Source organism: Cyanidioschyzon merolae, chromosome 14 (genome assembly GCF_000091205.1).
Source record: "Cyanidioschyzon merolae strain 10D DNA, chromosome 14, complete genome".
NCBI lineage: Eukaryota > Rhodophyta > Bangiophyceae > Cyanidiales > Cyanidiaceae > Cyanidioschyzon > Cyanidioschyzon merolae.
The window spans coordinates 106,265-123,306 of record NC_010140.1 but is presented as its reverse complement, the minus strand read 5'-3'; the positions used below and the strand labels follow the sequence as shown (position 1 = coordinate 123,306).

The 17,042-nt window shown below is 56.8% G+C and overlaps 5 protein-coding genes across 5 annotated transcripts, besides 1 other annotated feature; 2 read left to right on the top strand and 3 right to left on the bottom strand.

The window, feature by feature from the left end:
* Nucleotides 1–328: 328 nt before the first annotated feature.
* CYME_CMN051C (similar to 6-pyruvoyltetrahydropterin synthase) lies at nucleotides 329–1,006 on the top strand (the record flags this gene model as incomplete). The annotated part of the gene is made up of 1 exon (XM_005537164.1): nucleotides 329–1,006. The coding sequence occupies one exon, from the start codon at nucleotides 329–331 to the stop codon at nucleotides 1,004–1,006; it is 678 nt and encodes a 225-aa protein (XP_005537221.1).
* A 1,974-nt stretch (nucleotides 1,007–2,980) lies between these two features.
* On the bottom strand, nucleotides 2,981–3,598 carry CYME_CMN050C (eukaryotic translation initiation factor eIF-4E; the record flags this gene model as incomplete). Its single annotated transcript, XM_005537163.1, has 1 exon — nucleotides 2,981–3,598. One exon carries the CDS (start codon nucleotides 3,596–3,598, stop codon nucleotides 2,981–2,983), a length of 618 nt encoding a protein of 205 aa, XP_005537220.1.
* A 2,967-nt stretch (nucleotides 3,599–6,565) lies between these two features.
* CYME_CMN049C (similar to formin) lies at nucleotides 6,566–9,817 on the top strand (the record flags this gene model as incomplete). Its single annotated transcript, XM_005537162.1, has 1 exon — nucleotides 6,566–9,817. One exon carries the CDS (start codon nucleotides 6,566–6,568, stop codon nucleotides 9,815–9,817), a length of 3,252 nt encoding a protein of 1,083 aa, XP_005537219.1.
* Nucleotides 9,818–11,966: 2,149 nt separating this feature from the next.
* CYME_CMN048C (N-acetyl-gamma-glutamyl-phosphate reductase) lies at nucleotides 11,967–13,241 on the bottom strand (the record flags this gene model as incomplete). The annotated part of the gene is made up of 1 exon (XM_005537161.1): nucleotides 11,967–13,241. One exon carries the CDS (start codon nucleotides 13,239–13,241, stop codon nucleotides 11,967–11,969), a length of 1,275 nt encoding a protein of 424 aa, XP_005537218.1.
* A 93-nt stretch (nucleotides 13,242–13,334) lies between these two features.
* Nucleotides 13,335–15,215: a sequence feature (possible transcribed region).
* Nucleotides 13,941–17,027, bottom strand: CYME_CMN046C (sporulation-induced transcript 4-associated protein SAPLb; the record flags this gene model as incomplete). The annotated part of the gene is made up of 1 exon (XM_005537160.1): nucleotides 13,941–17,027. The coding sequence occupies one exon, from the start codon at nucleotides 17,025–17,027 to the stop codon at nucleotides 13,941–13,943; it is 3,087 nt and encodes a 1,028-aa protein (XP_005537217.1).
* Nucleotides 17,028–17,042: the final 15 nt, after the last annotated feature.

Genomic DNA, 17,042 nt, shown 5'->3' with positions numbered 1-17,042 from the left:
CTGGAACGCCACAGGCCGACACCACATACGATCTTCCCATGCCATCAAGAAAGTATATTGACGTTCCAAGGTTCAATATCCCTGAGTACGGACAGGCGCAGCTCCGTGCTGGTACCATAGAGTAGCCTCGCGGCGGCGGAGGCTGCGCATCCAGCACCTTCGCGAGCGCCTGCAACACACGCTACAACCAGCAAGACGCTGGTTCGTTGTGTGTGCTAGCCCTGCAGTGAACACTGGACCGGGATCAGCGTCACATAGACACGTTTTGAGAGCCACAATCGTCTTGGCCCTGGTCCCGAAAATACTGCTACCGGATGATACCAGTTCGATGCCTCAATGCCAGTCCTCCAGAAACGGTGCCTGGCGCTACTGCGCAGGCTCCTCTTTTGGCGCGATTTTCGGGAGATTGATCGGGCAGCGTCACGAAACCGTTCGCGAGCTTTGTATCCGTTGCAGGTGGGCGCTCTCGCTCCAGAGTCGCTCGAGACCAATGGTTCATATCCAGAGGCCGGTTGTGGAGTTAACACGCGCTGTGACGTTTTCCGCATGTCATGCGCTGAGAGCGGGCAAGCTTAGTCCGGAAGAAAACGAGAGGCTGTTTGGGCCGTGCGCACGACGCCACGGACACAACTATGTTCTGGAGGTTACGGTTCGAGGTCCAGTCGATGCTCAGACCGGTATGGTGCTCGACATGCGTCTATTGAAGGAAGTAATCGAGAAACATGTGCTCGAGAAGCTCGATCATGCGTCGATTGACGAGGATGTAAATGAGTTTGCTTCAGAAAACGGCGGTTATGCGCACGCTCTACCGGCAACGACTGAGAACCTCGCTGCGGTCATTTGGGGTTGGCTTGAGCCACACCTTGGATTATTGCTGTACAGAATTCGTCTCTGGGAGACTGAGAAGAATGTGGTCACGTTTTACGGGGAGTACGAGGCGGAGCGAGGTGCGAGCCTGCGATCGAGTCCCGCGGAGCATCTCGCACGAAACGGCCGCCATCACTGAGGCCTGCCGCCACCTCCGATGCCCCTTCTGTTCAGTCATGAATGGAAACCCTCTCGGTACTGCTGGCGGGCATCTGGAACTCGGGATGATCCCGTGAATGGCCGCGATAGGCCCTGTCTGCAGAGAGGCTCCCGGCAGGCGACACGCTGAGCAGCGAACGGACGTTGCGCGTGCCGCAGTTTCGCGCCTGGACGGGGTCCGTCGGAGGCGCCTCGCTGCACGCTGCCTCACGGACTCATCGAGGATCGACAGCTTATCCATGATATTGTTGTTTCAGGGTCATGAGGGCAGGTCTGCGCAGCGTGGCGGCACTCAGGAACGCATTCAATACGATGGAAGAACGGGAATGTGTGCGTGCTCGACCCGTTGTGCTTATCACCCCTTTTTGGCTACAGAATCGTTCAACGAACCTGACGTGCCCGATAGCGCGATTGCTATCGGTATCGGGGAGAGCGTCTTCCATGCCGCGCGACACGTTCGAGTTCCATCGGTCAGCAGTGGATGTGCCTGCCTTCGGAATTACATGCGCATTCATGCGATCCTCCGGGTGCCTAGTGCCTGCGGTGAGCGCCCACGACGGCGCCAGCAAGGCCGGCGCCAGCGCCACATGATGACTGCACAGCGTCGTCTTACCTGTATGGGCATCGACTCGAGGCTGTTCGCATCTGCGCCCTGGCGTTGCGGTCCATCGTTTCCACACGTCATGTGCGCGTGTTGGCACCGCGCAAGGCCACGCGAAGCTGCCATATGTTTCCTATGCAGTGTACTATCGAGGGTGTAGATCTTCGTAAGCAGCAAGTCCTTATTTATGGGATGGAGACGGGTGCGCGAAGAAGTTTGGATGCCCGGCTCGCTTGCTGACGGGATAACATGCGGCATCTTGCGACAGCAACGAGGGAAAGCCGTGGCGCCCTGGTTGTGGTGAGCGTCCATCAATGCGCGTCGCACTTTGTGCTTGGGCGCCGAACCGCATCATGAACAGGGACCGATTCGAATGCACTCGCTTCCGTCTGGAACGCGATCGCGTCTCATGCCTAGCAGTGTACATAGGTTAGATGCCAGCTCTGGACATAAACTCGGCACGACTGCGCTGTGTCTCGGGCGCTTCCAGTACGCGCTGGGGCGTGCATGAAACGCAACAAAGGCGTGCGCGTTCGCTCTTCAAGACGAGCTGGATGGGCGTTTACAGTTTTCTTCACAAGGCGCAAAGCAGGTTACTCCAAGTCTTACAGTCGGTACTGGCCAGTGGAACCGAGGCTCACATTTAGTAAAGCATGTGTACAGCTCAAGTCAGAATCCGGATAGCTTTTGAAATGACTTGAAACAATCACGATACACCAAAACAGCGCACGCAATCATGCAAATACTCTCGAAGCGCCACCGAAACGCTCCCATCAGTGAAGGCTTTGCTGCCAATATCCGCAGCGCTCAGAGATTTTCATCGTCCGAAAGTGCTGGCGAAACACTCTGGTGCAAACCGAGCCTCTTTTTGATCTCTGATTCCGTTGGACCCCATTTGCGACGAAAGCCGCACCGTAAAGCAGAGAGAAGCGGTCACGAAAGGCGCTTCGCCAAACTTACGCCTCTTACAGGGATCTTGCTGCCGCACCAGAATGGAAACGCACATTCCGAGTCGCACCAGCAGCATATCGGCACATGTGTTTCAACGTGCGTTGATATCGAGCTGCAATGCCCGTTCCCGCGTCCAGCACCGGCAGAGTGCTTTCACGACGCGACTGGCCAGTGGAAGCCGCCTCCGCTGCCCCGGATGCTGTCGTTGGGTTCGTTTCCTGGACCCGCTACACCGGTGCCCGATTTCCGTTTCGCCGGCTCATGCTAGACGCAGGGAAAACGGCTTTGCCGACGACGTTACACGCAGCGTGCGGTGATCGTTTCCAAAGCCGAGTCCAGGTGTCGCACGCGTACCCGTTGGTGCTGGCAGTCGCACCACAGCTCGCTCCCAGCGCCAAGGTTTCAGAGGCGATCGAGCGCCTTACTCACATACGAGCGATCATACGCCATAGCGTCCTTGTGTACCATGTATTCAAGATCAAGATCGCGCGGCAGTCCGCCACTAGACAGGATTTCGCGCCACCTTTTTCCAATAGAACGCCGCAAGTCCTCCCGTAAAGCGCTCTTGTTCCAAAGCGCCAGTCGGCCTCTGTCTTTGCGAACACTCACCACGAGCCCACAAATGTCATCACTCGCCTTCGCTTCAAAGTGTTCTCCCAGAATCCCAATGAGCGAGTTCAGCCAGAACTCATCGATTCGGGGGAGCTCCTTCTTTGGCAGGGTGACTACCCACTTGCCCCCGGCCTCGTTCATGGCGTCTTCCCACTCAGGCCTGATTCCGTGCTTGAAAACGTGCAGGTTGGAACCAGGCGGAAGCCGAGACGGTTCCACGATATTATTCATGACGGCCCAGAACTTTTCCACCGTGTCGACCTCGGCAAACGGCTTGACGTTGTTGCTCCAGTTCTCCTGGGAAGGCTTGATTCCCCGGGGCATATCATACCAAAACGTCCAGGAAAACTGAAGCGGGTGCACGGATTTCTCGGGCCCAGCATCTGCGGGACTCTCTCTCTCACTCATAGCCGGAGCAACGTACGGTCTCTAGAGTGCGGTGCCAGCGCAAACGGTGCTATTGCTGTTTCGTAAACGAAGCAGGTGTCACTAGACACCTTGCTGGGATGGGTGTACGTTTGGGGCAGTGGCGGCAGCGGCGGCAGCGGCGGCGCCGACGCTGCATCATCAGGCGTGCGATGCCCCTTTTCGGGTATCGACGTGCAACGCATCTTTTTCTTCGTTTGATAAAACGTTTCTGTTGATCGGGGATCCTCGCCTGCGGATTGGAAACTGGTATTCGGGAAAGCGTCCACCATGATGCACTCTACGTCCAAGTTCCATGGCCCTTGCCTCTGCCTGGATGCACTTGCCGTTTTGAATGTTCCATTGTGTTGCGAGTGCCTGTCTTGCTGCATCCGCGATTGCGCCTAAACCGCTGATGCGGATGCAGCACGGGGACAAGAACGCTTTGCCATACTGCTGAGGGCATCGGATTGCGGGCCGCTTCACCAGGTACGGAATCGGATTATGTAAGCATTCTGGGAGCCTGAAAAATGGGTAAGCAGACCTGCCGCCTGCGACAGAGCGAAGCGATATGCTAGGAGATAATTGCAACATGGGCGACGCCCAGACGCAGCTTAACTGCCCCTAGTCGCAGAATAAACTGCGTTGCGGACGAGCTGCTCAGAACTCGCTACTGGCCCGGCACCTTAGAGGCACAGCGAGCTCTGGCCTGACGGACTCATCCGGTTCGCGCCAAATTCCACCAACACGATACACTTTCGAAATTACGGAAAACTTTTTTCCCTTTCAACGCTCACCGTGAAGCCGGGAAGAAGCTGTTCTCGAGTTGCTAATCACTCGTTGATCTCTGTTCTTTTTCGCATCGTAGGGATCCATGCATGAAATCAGATGCTTCTGACAGCAGTGTAAGCTGCCCGTAGCCAGAACAAGATTTCTGTTCCACTAGAGACGCTGTCGCGTACGAGCGACTCCAGAACACCTCCCCAGATAAGAATAAACAAATTGATCCACCATGCGACCGTGCCGATGCCCTAAAGGTCCAAAACAGATTCGCCGTGCCCCACGAAGTGTCGCCTCGAGGTATACCCCGTTTCCCGCGACCCCACAGTTGACGCATCATCGAGAAAGTTTCATCAACAGGCAATTGACGGTTTTCGCGCATTCGGAGGATCCGGTCGTGATTCATCCTCGCTTTCCCGCCCCGAAATGATCACGGACATGAGGACACCTCGTAGCGTTCCTCGGCTCTGAATGATAGGGAGATCGAGAGCACAACGCATGATTCCTCTTTTGTTACGCTCTCTTGTCTCACTGTATTCGTGGGAAATAAACTACAGCCTTTGGACATAATTCATCAAAACGCTCAGCTGGTGCGCGCTCCGTATCGGATGATGCACGCGGGCAGTCGGGTATCTCTCGTGTGTGCGCCTGAAATCCCAGGACGTTACAAGGCGTGCATCGAGACGACAGCGTCGCGAGTTGGCGTCCAGGTAACATAGGTTTGTGGGCCTGCCTCGCTGGGTCTCCAATGAATAATGACATTTGCCGTAAGCTGGAAGCTTGACGCGCAGTACAATCCCTCGTTTGCGAGTCTCGGAAGCGACGAGCTTCGATTCCATAATGGAGTACAATCGTGAGCCTTGTGACATGGATGATGGCTTCTTCCGGTGAATGTGAATCGCAGACGCGTCTGACAGGGACCTCGGATCAGGGAATGATGCGCTCCGAACACGCATCATGTCTCTAGGTAACGACCCGGGACATCCCGCTTCTGTACCGTTGAACAGAGACGAGCATGTTCGGGGCGCACGACGTAGGCTTTGGCGGATTCCGTGACCGATCCGGACAGCTTGGCGACGTTCCGCATCCATAGAACCAGACACCAGGATATAGATCTGCAGCAAGCGGCTCGCTGGTCTACGTACGTCGTCTACATCTACTGGCACACAAGGCAGCAGATCAATGGTCGGACGGACGTTCGGATGGATAGATGGAGGAAAGTGCTGCATCCGGTATTCGGCCCCAGAGCCATGGTGACACCGCTAATGAACAGGGTCACCTCTGCACGGCGGCAGCGATACTGTGCACGACGAGCGTCTCGTTCCCGAGGCATGTCTGGACAAGCCGATGGCATGCCTCCGCAACGCAATGCGCGTCCTTCTAAGACCGGCAACCCGCGCGATAGATGGAAGCGCTCCTGCACACGAAAGCATGGCCGCTGTCGCGCGAGACGCCTCGAAACATGCTGAAAACGCACATCCAGCAAGGCTTGCCCCGAGATGGTGCGCGCAAACAGCATTGATGGCTGCTTCGAGACCGCGGCTGGGCGCAGTTTCAACTGTATTGTGATAGAACGTGAATGAAAGCTTGAATTCCGCACAGAACCTACGGACCTATGCGGGTCGCAGCGTACGTTTTTTCGAAATGGAGTTTATGCATCATGCGCTCCTGAAACGAGCACGAACGCGCGACGCACCGCGTTCTTCCGCCTTGTCCGAGCGTCGTATTCTGGGAATCTCAGTGGAAATGCCGGGATCCAGTTAGCCCATCCAAGAGTTTTGATATGCTGCGATGCTTTCCTCCGGCGCTCCGTATATTGCGGTGTCAACAGCATCGATGACCATAGACACAGGCGAACGAAACCACCCGATTATCTTCTTTGACGAAACGTTTACGCGCAGACCAGCGCTCACCGATTGCACGTTTCATATCGGTGTACGGTAAAGCACCCATCGTTACACCTAGGTCCAAGCTCCATAACCCATACTCCCTCCCGGGTATACTGGCCGTTGTGGTACATCCTATCATGCACGCGAATGAGGCCGCCATCATACCGCCGCTGGCGAGCGATCGCGCTGCGCGGATTCAAATTCCCGGGGCGGATCGGTTCGCTTCTCTCCTTTCGCCTGCAACGTGAGTCTCCGTGGCTGCTCGGTAAACTCTGGGCAAGCACGTTCCCTTTCCATTGAAATGGAAACGAATGCTTTGGCTCTGGTTACGCAGCGGAGGCTCTGTATTGCTGAGGCAGTTGCTCGGGCTGCGTTCCAACCTGAAACCTCGGTTCTACTCACTGTGGAGCGCGGGGACGGTGTTTCCGGCACGACAGTCGCCACGAACGCGTGCGTGAACTCGACCTTGGATCGCGTGCACTTTCATCATGACAACCTGTGTTTACGTGTCTCGAAGCTGCATATAAAGCGGATTTCTTCGACGTCTTTACGTTTGCTTCTCGTCAGCGGCGTTGCGGCGGAGCGAGATTTCCCGGTGGCCTATCGAATAGACTTTGCTGAAGCGCTCGAAGCCGAAGCCTGGCTGCGACTTCTCCATCGAATGCAACGAGTTGCAGCGCTGAGAGAAGAGTTGGTCCTGTTGCAGATGGATTCAAGCAGTCTGGCTTCATCGATGAAGGCAGCGGTCGGCTCGAGCGCTGCGTCCGTCGCTTCGCAGCGAGCTGGAGCGTTCGCGGCCACCGACCCTGTCTCGCCACCGAACGTCCTCCGTGGACGCACCGAAACAGCCGCGTACCTGTACTGGGACGGTGTCGTGCAGCAGTGGCGACGGACCCTTCCGTACAGCGACACCGAAACCATCGTGGAACGCGCCGACCTCGAGTACGGACCTCCGCAAGCACGCTACCCAGTCACTGCAGACGACGTCGGCTGTATCATTGCAGCCGTTTTGGACACTGGTGCTACGGTTCGTACGGCATCCGTCATTACCATTCACGAGGAACTGCGCGTCGATGTCGAAGCGGTGCTCCAGCGTGGCACCTGGCGCCTGCCTCGCTCCTGGATCCAGAGACCGCCGGGGAAACCCAACCGGCGGATGCGCACCACGCTGACGCTATCGCAGCGCGGCATCATCGGCCTCTACCCCAAATGCCGCCCGTGGAGCGAATCCCTTCATATAGACATGCGTGCCGAGGACACGTTGCAGCTGGAGATTCACGAACGGCCGATGCGTGCCGAGGACACGTTGCAGCTGGAGATTCACGAACGGCCGATGCGTGCCGCCTCCGCTCCGATGCGTGCGCCGGCGGGCGTGCACCTGTGCGTGCGCACCCCGAACGCATACCAGCGGGATAGCGTGTTGCTGGTATTTCGAGCGTTCAGGGCACTCGCTCTTATGGGCTGTACAAGGCTCGCTCCTGAACTAACGTCCACGTACTTATCCGCGGCCTGTTTGCCAATCGGTTGCTTCGGCATCGGCCATGGACGCCATCGGACGGTGCAGCCGAAGCGCACGCGTTCCGTCCAGGTCCAGACTTCGATGCTGGATCCGCTTGCGGTAGCAACAGCGCGCGATCACCAGGCCGCTGACGCATTCGCTGCCGATCATTCGTCAGAGGCCGTTGTCATACTCGCACCGAATGGTGATCTCTCTGTTGTGGACCATGGTGGACAAGTATCCATTTCACGAGCCGCCTGCACGAACGTCGCTGTGGAGCAGTCCCTGGTGGAGACATCGGCCATTGCGCCCCAGCTGGAGGCTCCGGACCAGAGTCTCACGGTGCTGCACTTTGCAACGAATGTAGACGTGATCAGGGATACGGGAAATCCGCCCCCAGACACCATCTCGGAAAGGATCTCGAGGTTCGAGCAGAGACCCGTCGGGCTGTCCATCTCCTCGGGTAAGGCACAGCAGCCTGCTGCAGTTGCTGCTGCAACGAGATCAGACGCCAGATCCCCGGTACGTCGGCCGGGACCCCGTTTTCCGTCGGTCTCCCGTGCGCCGCTGCCACCGCTGCCGTCACCGGCTCTCGACCTGGCGACACCAGCAGGTGCCAATGGCGGCAATGGGCCCCGAACGCGTGTCTGGAGACGCTTGCACTGGAATTGTGTTCCATTGCACCAAGTACCGGGCTCCATCTGGTCAGATCTGCGTCCACTGCGCTGGATCCCGGATATGGACGAAATGGCGAAGCTCTTCAGCCAAGAGGTGGCATCCGGTTTCGGCGCTGCTGCTGGCCGGTCAACGGCACCAGCTGACGCACCGGAGAGCTTCGCAGTGCTGGACGCGAAGCACGTCCGCAACCTCGATATTTTGCTGGGCAGATTCCGAAACGTTTCTAGCGAGGCTGTAGCCGATGCGTTTGTACACGGTGATCTCGACGCCCTCGATCCAGACTTTTTCGAAATTCTAGCACCGATGCTTCCATCAGCACCAGAGCAGGCGCGCCTGCTGGAGGCCTTCCAGACCCGAAAGGACATTGCTCTGGAACGGCTGCTGTATCCCGAACGGTTTATGCTCACGATGCTGCAGCGGGTACCGCGTATCGCTGCAAAGGCCGCGGCATGGAGCACCATGCGGCGCTTCACGGAAGCCTTCCAGGAACTGGACGCTGCGGTGACCAGCGTGACCCGAGCGTGTCTGGAGATTCGCCAGTCCAGGCGCTTGCGTCTTGTTTTGGAAGTGCTTCTCGTGATTGGAAATGTTCTCAATGCCGGTTCTGCGCGGGCGAATGCCGCTGGCTTTACCATCGACTCGGTTCCGCAGCTCGCTCGCTCTCGTTCAGTGATATCCTATGCGGGCGCAGTGCTCCGGAAAAGCAGTGAGCATCAGGCTGCAGATTTGGAGCTAGGAACTGAGCTCGCCAGTGTCCAAACTGCGTCTCGAATTGAACTCGATCACATATCCACCGGTTTCAGCGAGCTAGAGCATGATCTACAGGAGCTCACCTCCGAGTGCGAGCTCTCCGCAAATGAGCCGACGGGGCGGGCGCTCTCAAGGTGCTTTCGTCGCTGGCTGGAACCGGCGCGAGCGAAGTTACAACAGCTTGCGCAGCGCCTGCGGGAAATGAACGAAGCAGTTGAAGATACGCTCCTGCTTTTACCTATGACGGAGCAGGGTTTTGTGGGCGGCCCGGAAGTCGCGACTCGACGAGCGAGTCTTCGTGATGATCTGTTTCGTTATCTATGGCAGTTCGTAGAGTTGTGGGATCAATCACTCGCTGAGACTCGCGCTCTGAATGAAAATACTGCTTGTACCTGGCGACAGCGCGTTGGCGCTGACTTGGACGAGGCCGAGAAAGAAAACGCGCATCTCCTGTGGTGGAAAACGGGTGATGGTATGGCACCTCAGATAGCGACGTTTCATGCGGGTACCACCGACTTGGCGACCAAGGCCCCAGGGGCGATCGTTCCGCCTCCACCACCTCCACCACCTCCACCACCTCCATTAATTCCGAGTCCAGTGCATGGCCCGCTGCAACTCGGTTCGTGACTCGCAAGGCTGAGCTGACGAGGGCGCCACATGAATGCAGCGTCAATCTGGCAGTACTTTGCCTTTCAGGGGAAAATCTGCGCGCAAAAGACTGCGTTCTAGATGATATAAGGCTCAAGCGCAGCTGCGAGGCTCTGCAGGTCGTGCGCTTCGCCAGCAACACATTGCATTTCATCTCATACGCCATCCCGGTGTCGTGCTGCCAGCAGGGAGGTACCATGTGAGAGAGTCCGGGCCAAATGATTGAAGCGTGAGCGAAAAGAGTGCCCGCTAGTGGCCACATGCTCCAGCCCCTGATAGCAATACCAGTGATGCGCCCGTGATCTGCCCGACACTGATTTTGGAAGAATGCGCATGTCGCGCTGCAGCATCGCGCTCATAGCAGACCATGCTCTCGCAGAATACACTCAGAATCTTTAGACACCCATTCCAGAAGAAAACGGAACGGGTCTTCTACTCCTGAAGTAGACCATATAGGTTGGTCACGCTTGCCACTATCTTCAACACGAATCGTGGCGGGATTTTCTGAGGCTGCTTCCACCGCCTCTCTCTTATTTCTGGCGTCAGGTATGCTGGTCAAACCTTTTGGTCCAGCACTGTTGCCAGCTGCAGAAGCATGTTGATGGCAACTTTAAGATCCTGATTTCGCTACTTCAGGCTGCTGTCGACACATTTCATGGAAAGGCAGATGTTGCGATCCACGCTTCGCTTGCCAATCTCATCTTCCTCGGATAGAGCCTCGGTGCGAATTATGCAGCGGTTACGCATTGCTGTGGTGCGTTTGTTCCCATGCAGGCACCAAAATTCCTCCTCCTTCTCCTCCTCTACATCCGAGGCCGGCTAGTGGCGCGTAAACGCTCGCTTCATTGTCCAGTACATGCTCCTGGCGGGCGCAGAGGGCTCAACGCGGTACCCTCCTTCGTTACCGTGCCCCGTGGCGTATCTCACGATCACGGGCCTCAGCAGAGCAAGCCCGCTGGTGAGTACTTTGTTCGCGACACGCGCAAACGCGCACTGTTTCATCCAGTAAAGGATTCATGGAACGCGATGTTGTCCATGATGAAACAAGTACCGAGTGGAGCATCAAAGAGGAAGAACTAGTCGAGAAATTCCGATCCGTCAACGCTCTCTTCGTACAAAGCGGTGACGTGAATTGCCCTAGCAGCGATTGCTGGGCGAACTGAAATCCAAGTCCAAGACCCTTTCCGATGCAAACAGGAATGCCAGAAGCATATGGGAGCGTATTCCGAGAGCGCTAGTATACTTCGGCTGTTCAATGCCGCAGCGTCGATGGCCTCAAGCGGTGGAGATTTGTCTTTTCACCCGAATCGATTATCATCTGGTACGAGAACATCCGTGAGCTTCTGGTATTTGCTTAGGAACGACTCGCCAAGGCACGATATCGAGTTCTTATCGTTCCCCATGCAGCGGCACAAATGGCTGACCTCAGAAATCGCAGTGGTGGACCAGAAACCTTGAACATACGACGCATTCGTGATGTGAGCACGCTAGAATTGAATACAAGAGACGCGCGGAGGCTTGTGCGTATGAATTGGATGATGGTATCATGTATTCAACGAAGCCTTGTCGAAGGGTGTCACGAATCATCTTGAAAACGGTGACGGAACCAACTCCGGTGCCAAAGCCGCCAAGGAGCCACTCCAAAACAACGACCGAGAATCCTAAAACCACGTATGGATCCACAAGCCCATACTGCTGCACTTGGAATGACGAGGCTGCAGATCGAAACCAAGTTCGGAATAGAATCGAAAGGCAGAAAAAGAACAGACAGTCCAGCATTCGGTTTTAAAAACGAACGGCTGCAGTGGCAGCTGCGGTGACGCGATCCGGACATCCACACAGACATGCTGCTTCCCGGGAGACAACGTCAAGGGAAAGAACATTCACCCTCTCCATGCGGTCCACAATCACGTCTATTTCATTGCTTTCGCACGGAAAGGCGGCCGCTCGGCAGCAGTGGCATCTCCTAATGGACTGCACCGTGCAGGTGCAAGCGCAAGCTCGCCAGAAAGCACGGAATGCATACCAGCTAGCTGCGATTGCGACAGGCGCCCTGCACGCGCTCCATGATTCCTAAAACCCTTACCCAAATCCAAGGAGGAATCATCCCGTGGTCGATCGAACAGCGTTAGGGAAAGAGCGGGCCCTGCTCCAAAGCCGTGTGTTCCGGTATACCCATCATCACGTTCATATTCTGCACTGCTTGACCGCTGGCACCCTTCACGATGTTATCAAAGGCAACGACTAGAATCGCTCGCCCTTGTAACCGATCCGGAAAGACATTCATCACGACGTGGTTGCTTCCGCGCACATAGCGCGTCTGAGGAACCTGCTGTGGATCTGCAAGCACATGCACGAACTTCTCCTCGCCGTACGCCTGTTCGAGACATGCGCGCAAGTCGCCCGGTGTCACTCCGGCCTGACATCTCACGTAGATCGTTTCAAGAATGCCGCGTGCCATAGGCACCAGATGTGGGGTGAAGTTGACCACCACACCGCTGTTCCCGAGTCCCGCTGCCCGACTGAGGCCCTGTTCGATCTCGGGAGCGTGACGATGGTTCGCCACTGCATACGCGTGCATACCCTCCGTCACTTCACAGAATAAATTGGCTTCCTTTGCCGAGCGACCTGCTCCAGTCACTCCAGACTTGGCGTCGATTATCACGTCGTCAAGCGCGATAAGCTGGGCGCGAATGAGCGGGACCAGCGCCAGCTGGGCACCCGTTGGGTAGCAGCCAGGGTTGGCCACCAAGCGCGCGCTCCTGATATCAGCTCGGGCAAACTCAGTGAGACCATAAACTGCTTCAGCTTGAAGATCTGGTGCCCGATGCGGCGTTCCGTACCAGTGGGCGTATGTGTGCACGTCCGCTAAGCGAAAGTCTGCCGAGAGGTCAATGACGCGTGGGGTACGCCCGACAGCGCTCTGGAGAATGCTTGTGACGATGGACTGCGTTGTCGCATGCGGCAAACAACAGAAAACAGTGTCCACTTGACTGAAATCAACCTCCTCCGTTAAACACAGCGGCGGCAACGAGCGCACTGGGGAAGGTCCCTGCTTCCCGTTCGCAGAAATGATGCTCTCGAACGCGTATTGCGGATAAACCTGACCGTAGGGACGCCCTCTGGTACGTTCCGTGCCGCTCAGAGCCTTGATCTCAACGTGCGGATGCCTGAGAAGCAAGCGCACGAGCTCCGAACCCGTATACCCGGCCGCACCGAGGATGGCTACCGCCTGCCTGGTGCCTTCCGCAAACCCAGTCGTCGCGGACTGCAGGTCAAACCTTTTCGCCGACCGAAAGCGACGGCGACTCGAAAGAAATCCTGGTGTCTGGCACTGATTCCTTGTTGATCGGACATAGTCTCGTTCTTGAAAAGAACTGCAGCGCGTCACGTGAAGGAACATGAGCGGCACCAGCAAAACGCAGGGCGGTATCCGTTGGGGTCCGCTGCCGTACCGATTGGTACGGGTGCTTTGGTGGCCCCCGTTTGTTGCAACCTAGCACCGAGCAGTTGCGTTCGGACGCTGGTTGCCGGTGTTCGGAGGCAACCACGCATACTGGTTCGATACTAAGAGCACAGATAACGTAAAGCACAAGTGGATGGTGGCAGCCTTTGCCAACGGCGCTAGGACGCTTTCGTTCGCTTCTATGGAACCGGGTAGACGCATCGATCGAGGCACTCGAAGAGACGCAGATGCTGCGGGGCGCCCGGGACTCCACCGCCGCCTTCACACAAACGTTTCCGCGCTCCGTGAGTCCCATCGACGGCTACTCGAATCATGGCAACAACGATGACGGCTGCTGCCGCCGCCGCTGCTGCTGGAACCGCTTTTGCAGTGGCTGTTGACCGGGAGCTCGGGTGCAGCAGGCTTGCCTCTGGGCAGAGGCTATGTTGCTACCGGCGCTGCAGTCAGAAGGAGTACGTTTACCCCAGAGGAACAACGTATCGTATTTTCCATGGCGCTAGAAGCGATTCTAGATGTGGAGCAGCGTCCGCAACGTCGTCAGCGAAAGCTCAAGCTCAAGCGCAGCAAGCCATTGCGTTCACAGTGCAACGAGAAACACCGGCTGGTGCAACGCGGCACGGACTATGACCAAACTCATCAGTCGCCAGATTCGTGTTGATCATCAGCAAATGCAACCCAGTCGTTATCGGGTGCTTCACTCTGCCTGAAGGCATTCAATTGGGATGCGTTCCTAGGCGCTGGTTGCGATGCTGACTCGCGTTCGACAGCGCCACTGCGAGACGCTGCGGTGGGGAGGTCGAGCGCCCCGGCGGACGTTACGGAGTATTCTTGATTATCCCGAGCATCTTTTCGCTGAGAGCGCTCTCCACTTTGATTGCTGTTTGCCGGTGTTCGTCGTGCGCGCTGTGACAGATAATCCGTGAAGTGCGTGAGCGACTCCTGCTCGCCTTCGCTGAGACCCGTCATCATGTCATCGACGCTGAGTTCCGGTGCCGAACTCGGCCCTGTTCCCGCATCCTTGGCGCCGCAGGATGCTTGCTGCTGTTCGTTATCTATGAACGGTGGTGCCGGTAAATATTCATCGCGATCCTCGTCCATATCCTCGAACAGTGGATCCATTCGATCATGCTGCTCCACGAACGAACTCGCGTCCTCCTGGAAGACGGCACCATCCGGGGGTCTGCCTTGTAGTCTCGGGCGTCGGCGATCTTCGAGCACATCCTGGCGGTCTTCGACACCACCTATCATGCCGACGTCACCGTCCTCGTCGTCGCCCTCGCCCATAGAGGTGGCGTTGTCGGTCGTGAGTGTCGGCAGCTGAGCGAGATCTTCACTCAGGCTGTGCGAAGAGAGACCGCTAGGTCGACGGCCACCCAGCTGCCGGTGCTGCTTGGATTTCTCGGCATAGACGGGACCGGTAGCAATCGCCTCGAGGGCAGCCCAAGCCGCCAGCATCGTGCCGCCCTCTTCATCTAGCCCGAGAAGCGGAGACAGGAACGCCAGAAGCGGTACCTTCGAGCGTTTCGTGCGCTGGAGCAGCGGCACGACAGTCGCTGTTCCCGCCGTTGCCTCTTTGGTCGTTGCTGGTTGCCAGCCAGGGGCACCGGTTGCCAGCGCAGCGTCCTCTTGTCCCGAAGTGCATGTGGCAGTCATTTTGCTGAGCGGAACGAACACCTGCTCGTAGATTTCCAGTATCATCTCCGCGAGATGCGCGGAAAGTGCCACTCGTATGCGCGAAGGCGGTGCTCGAGCCGCGTGATCCGTACACTCGAGTTGGGGTACAGCGCGCACAAGCGCTCGCATATCTTCGGGTGATATGCGGCCGCTTTCCGCATTGAGCGCAACCTGCTGGAGCTGCACGAAACTCTGGACTATATTTGCCTCGAGAAACCATGCGCGTAAACGGTCGGGGATCAGGGTACCATCCGCGATAGCCTGCAGATTTGCCTCATCGAGCGCCGGTTGAACTGCTTGAAGGAATGATTGAAAGGGTGTAAGGAGTGTCTCCTGAAGCGCACGATGGTAGAGATGATGGAACACGGAGACCCATGGGTAGGCTCGTAGCAAGCGAGTCAGCGTTGCAGGGATTCCCATCGCAAGAAGCCTGCTGCAAAGCTGCGGCGATACATCCAGCATCATCTGAATCAAAAACTCGACGAGCTTCAATCGAATCACCCCGAAATGCCCCGATTCAGCATCATCCTCGAGTCGCGACAACAGATACGGCAAATGCGCCTGCAAAGCGGTTTCAAATTCTCCCATCTTGCTTCGTATGGAGTGTGCGGCCGCAGGCGTCCGTCCCAGTTCGCTTGAGGACGTGCTGCTCGTGTCGCTGTCTTCGGCGCTGCTGGCAAATGCAGTCGTTTCCGACGATGGACGCAACAACGACGACGATGGCAAAGACAACGGGGCTCGCGCTGTGTCCGCATCTTGTCGTTCATTGGCTGTGGATAGGCGCAAGCTCGTCTGTTCCCAGTGGTGCTGCACTGTTTCGTACTCATGAGAAAGCTCCTTATTAATAGACACGAGCTCCGTGAGCATACTTAGACCATAGAGCAGGTGCGCATCGCTCTGGCGAAATGCGCTCAGCAAACGCGCGAGAAGCTCCGGTTGCCGCAAAAGGTCCAGAGATTTGAGCGCTTTGCGTTCCTGGTTCATGGCCGTGGCGCTCGACTCGTCGCGCTCATCGGGGCATATCGAGGTCTGCCCGCTCGCCGCCGTTCGAAGCTGGTGCTGCTGATTCGCTCTTGCAGCGGTCTCGAGGATGGATCCGCCCTCGAGTTCATCCGGTATGCCGCCAACCGAGTGGAAGATATCCGCGGCTTCGGCAAGCGGCACCGCTCGCCCACTGAGCGAAACAATGATACTCATGACATTGCTGAGCGTTTCATCGTCAGGCGATTCTGTTTCATTGACAAACAGATCCACGAGGCGTTTCAACAATTCAGCTTGTGCGTATATGTGCACGGCTTTGCGGGAGATCACGATCTCGTTCTGGATCAGCAACTCAATAATCAAATTGCTGAGCGCAGAGTGCTGTAAATGTTGTAAAATGCCCTGCGAGAAGAACCATGACTTGTGCTCATCGACTGCGGAAAGCAACTCTTCCGATTTCGCTCGGAGCATACAGAGAAAGATCTTTGCAAAATTCGACACCAGATCCGCCGCGAGTGGTGGTTTGCGGCGCACGAAGCCCAGGAACAATTCCAAAACATCCACGTTTGAGATAAAGGCCTCGTTGAGGCGCTCAACATCTGAGCATAGAACCTCCGTAGCCATGCCAGCGTACTTGTGTTCTTCATCATCATCACAACCGATTGCGAACTGGACGAGCGAGCGCAGCGCAGTCGGTTGCGAGAAATATTCGAAAAGACGCAAGTTCATGGCCTTGCACTCCGGAATGAGGTCGTCTTCCGCGAGAATCGTCCGAACTGTACGCCTAATCCGCGATTGTTGCTGTTCATCCGCTTGGAATTGCCGTACAGGGTCGACTGAGGTTCCACCAGACGCCGTTGCGTCAGACTCTTCAGACACGTCGCCTTGTCGCTGGCTTGAGGCCGCACGCCCGTCACCAGCACTCGGACTTGTCCTATCCTGAGACGCTTGCCGATCCGAACTATGGAAAATCGAACGCTCCTGATCCCCAACCCTTCCTTCACGTTCGGCTTCATCGAGAATCTCATCGATGCGGGACGAACCTAGATACGGCGGTCGAAAAAACATGAGTATCTTGAGCGA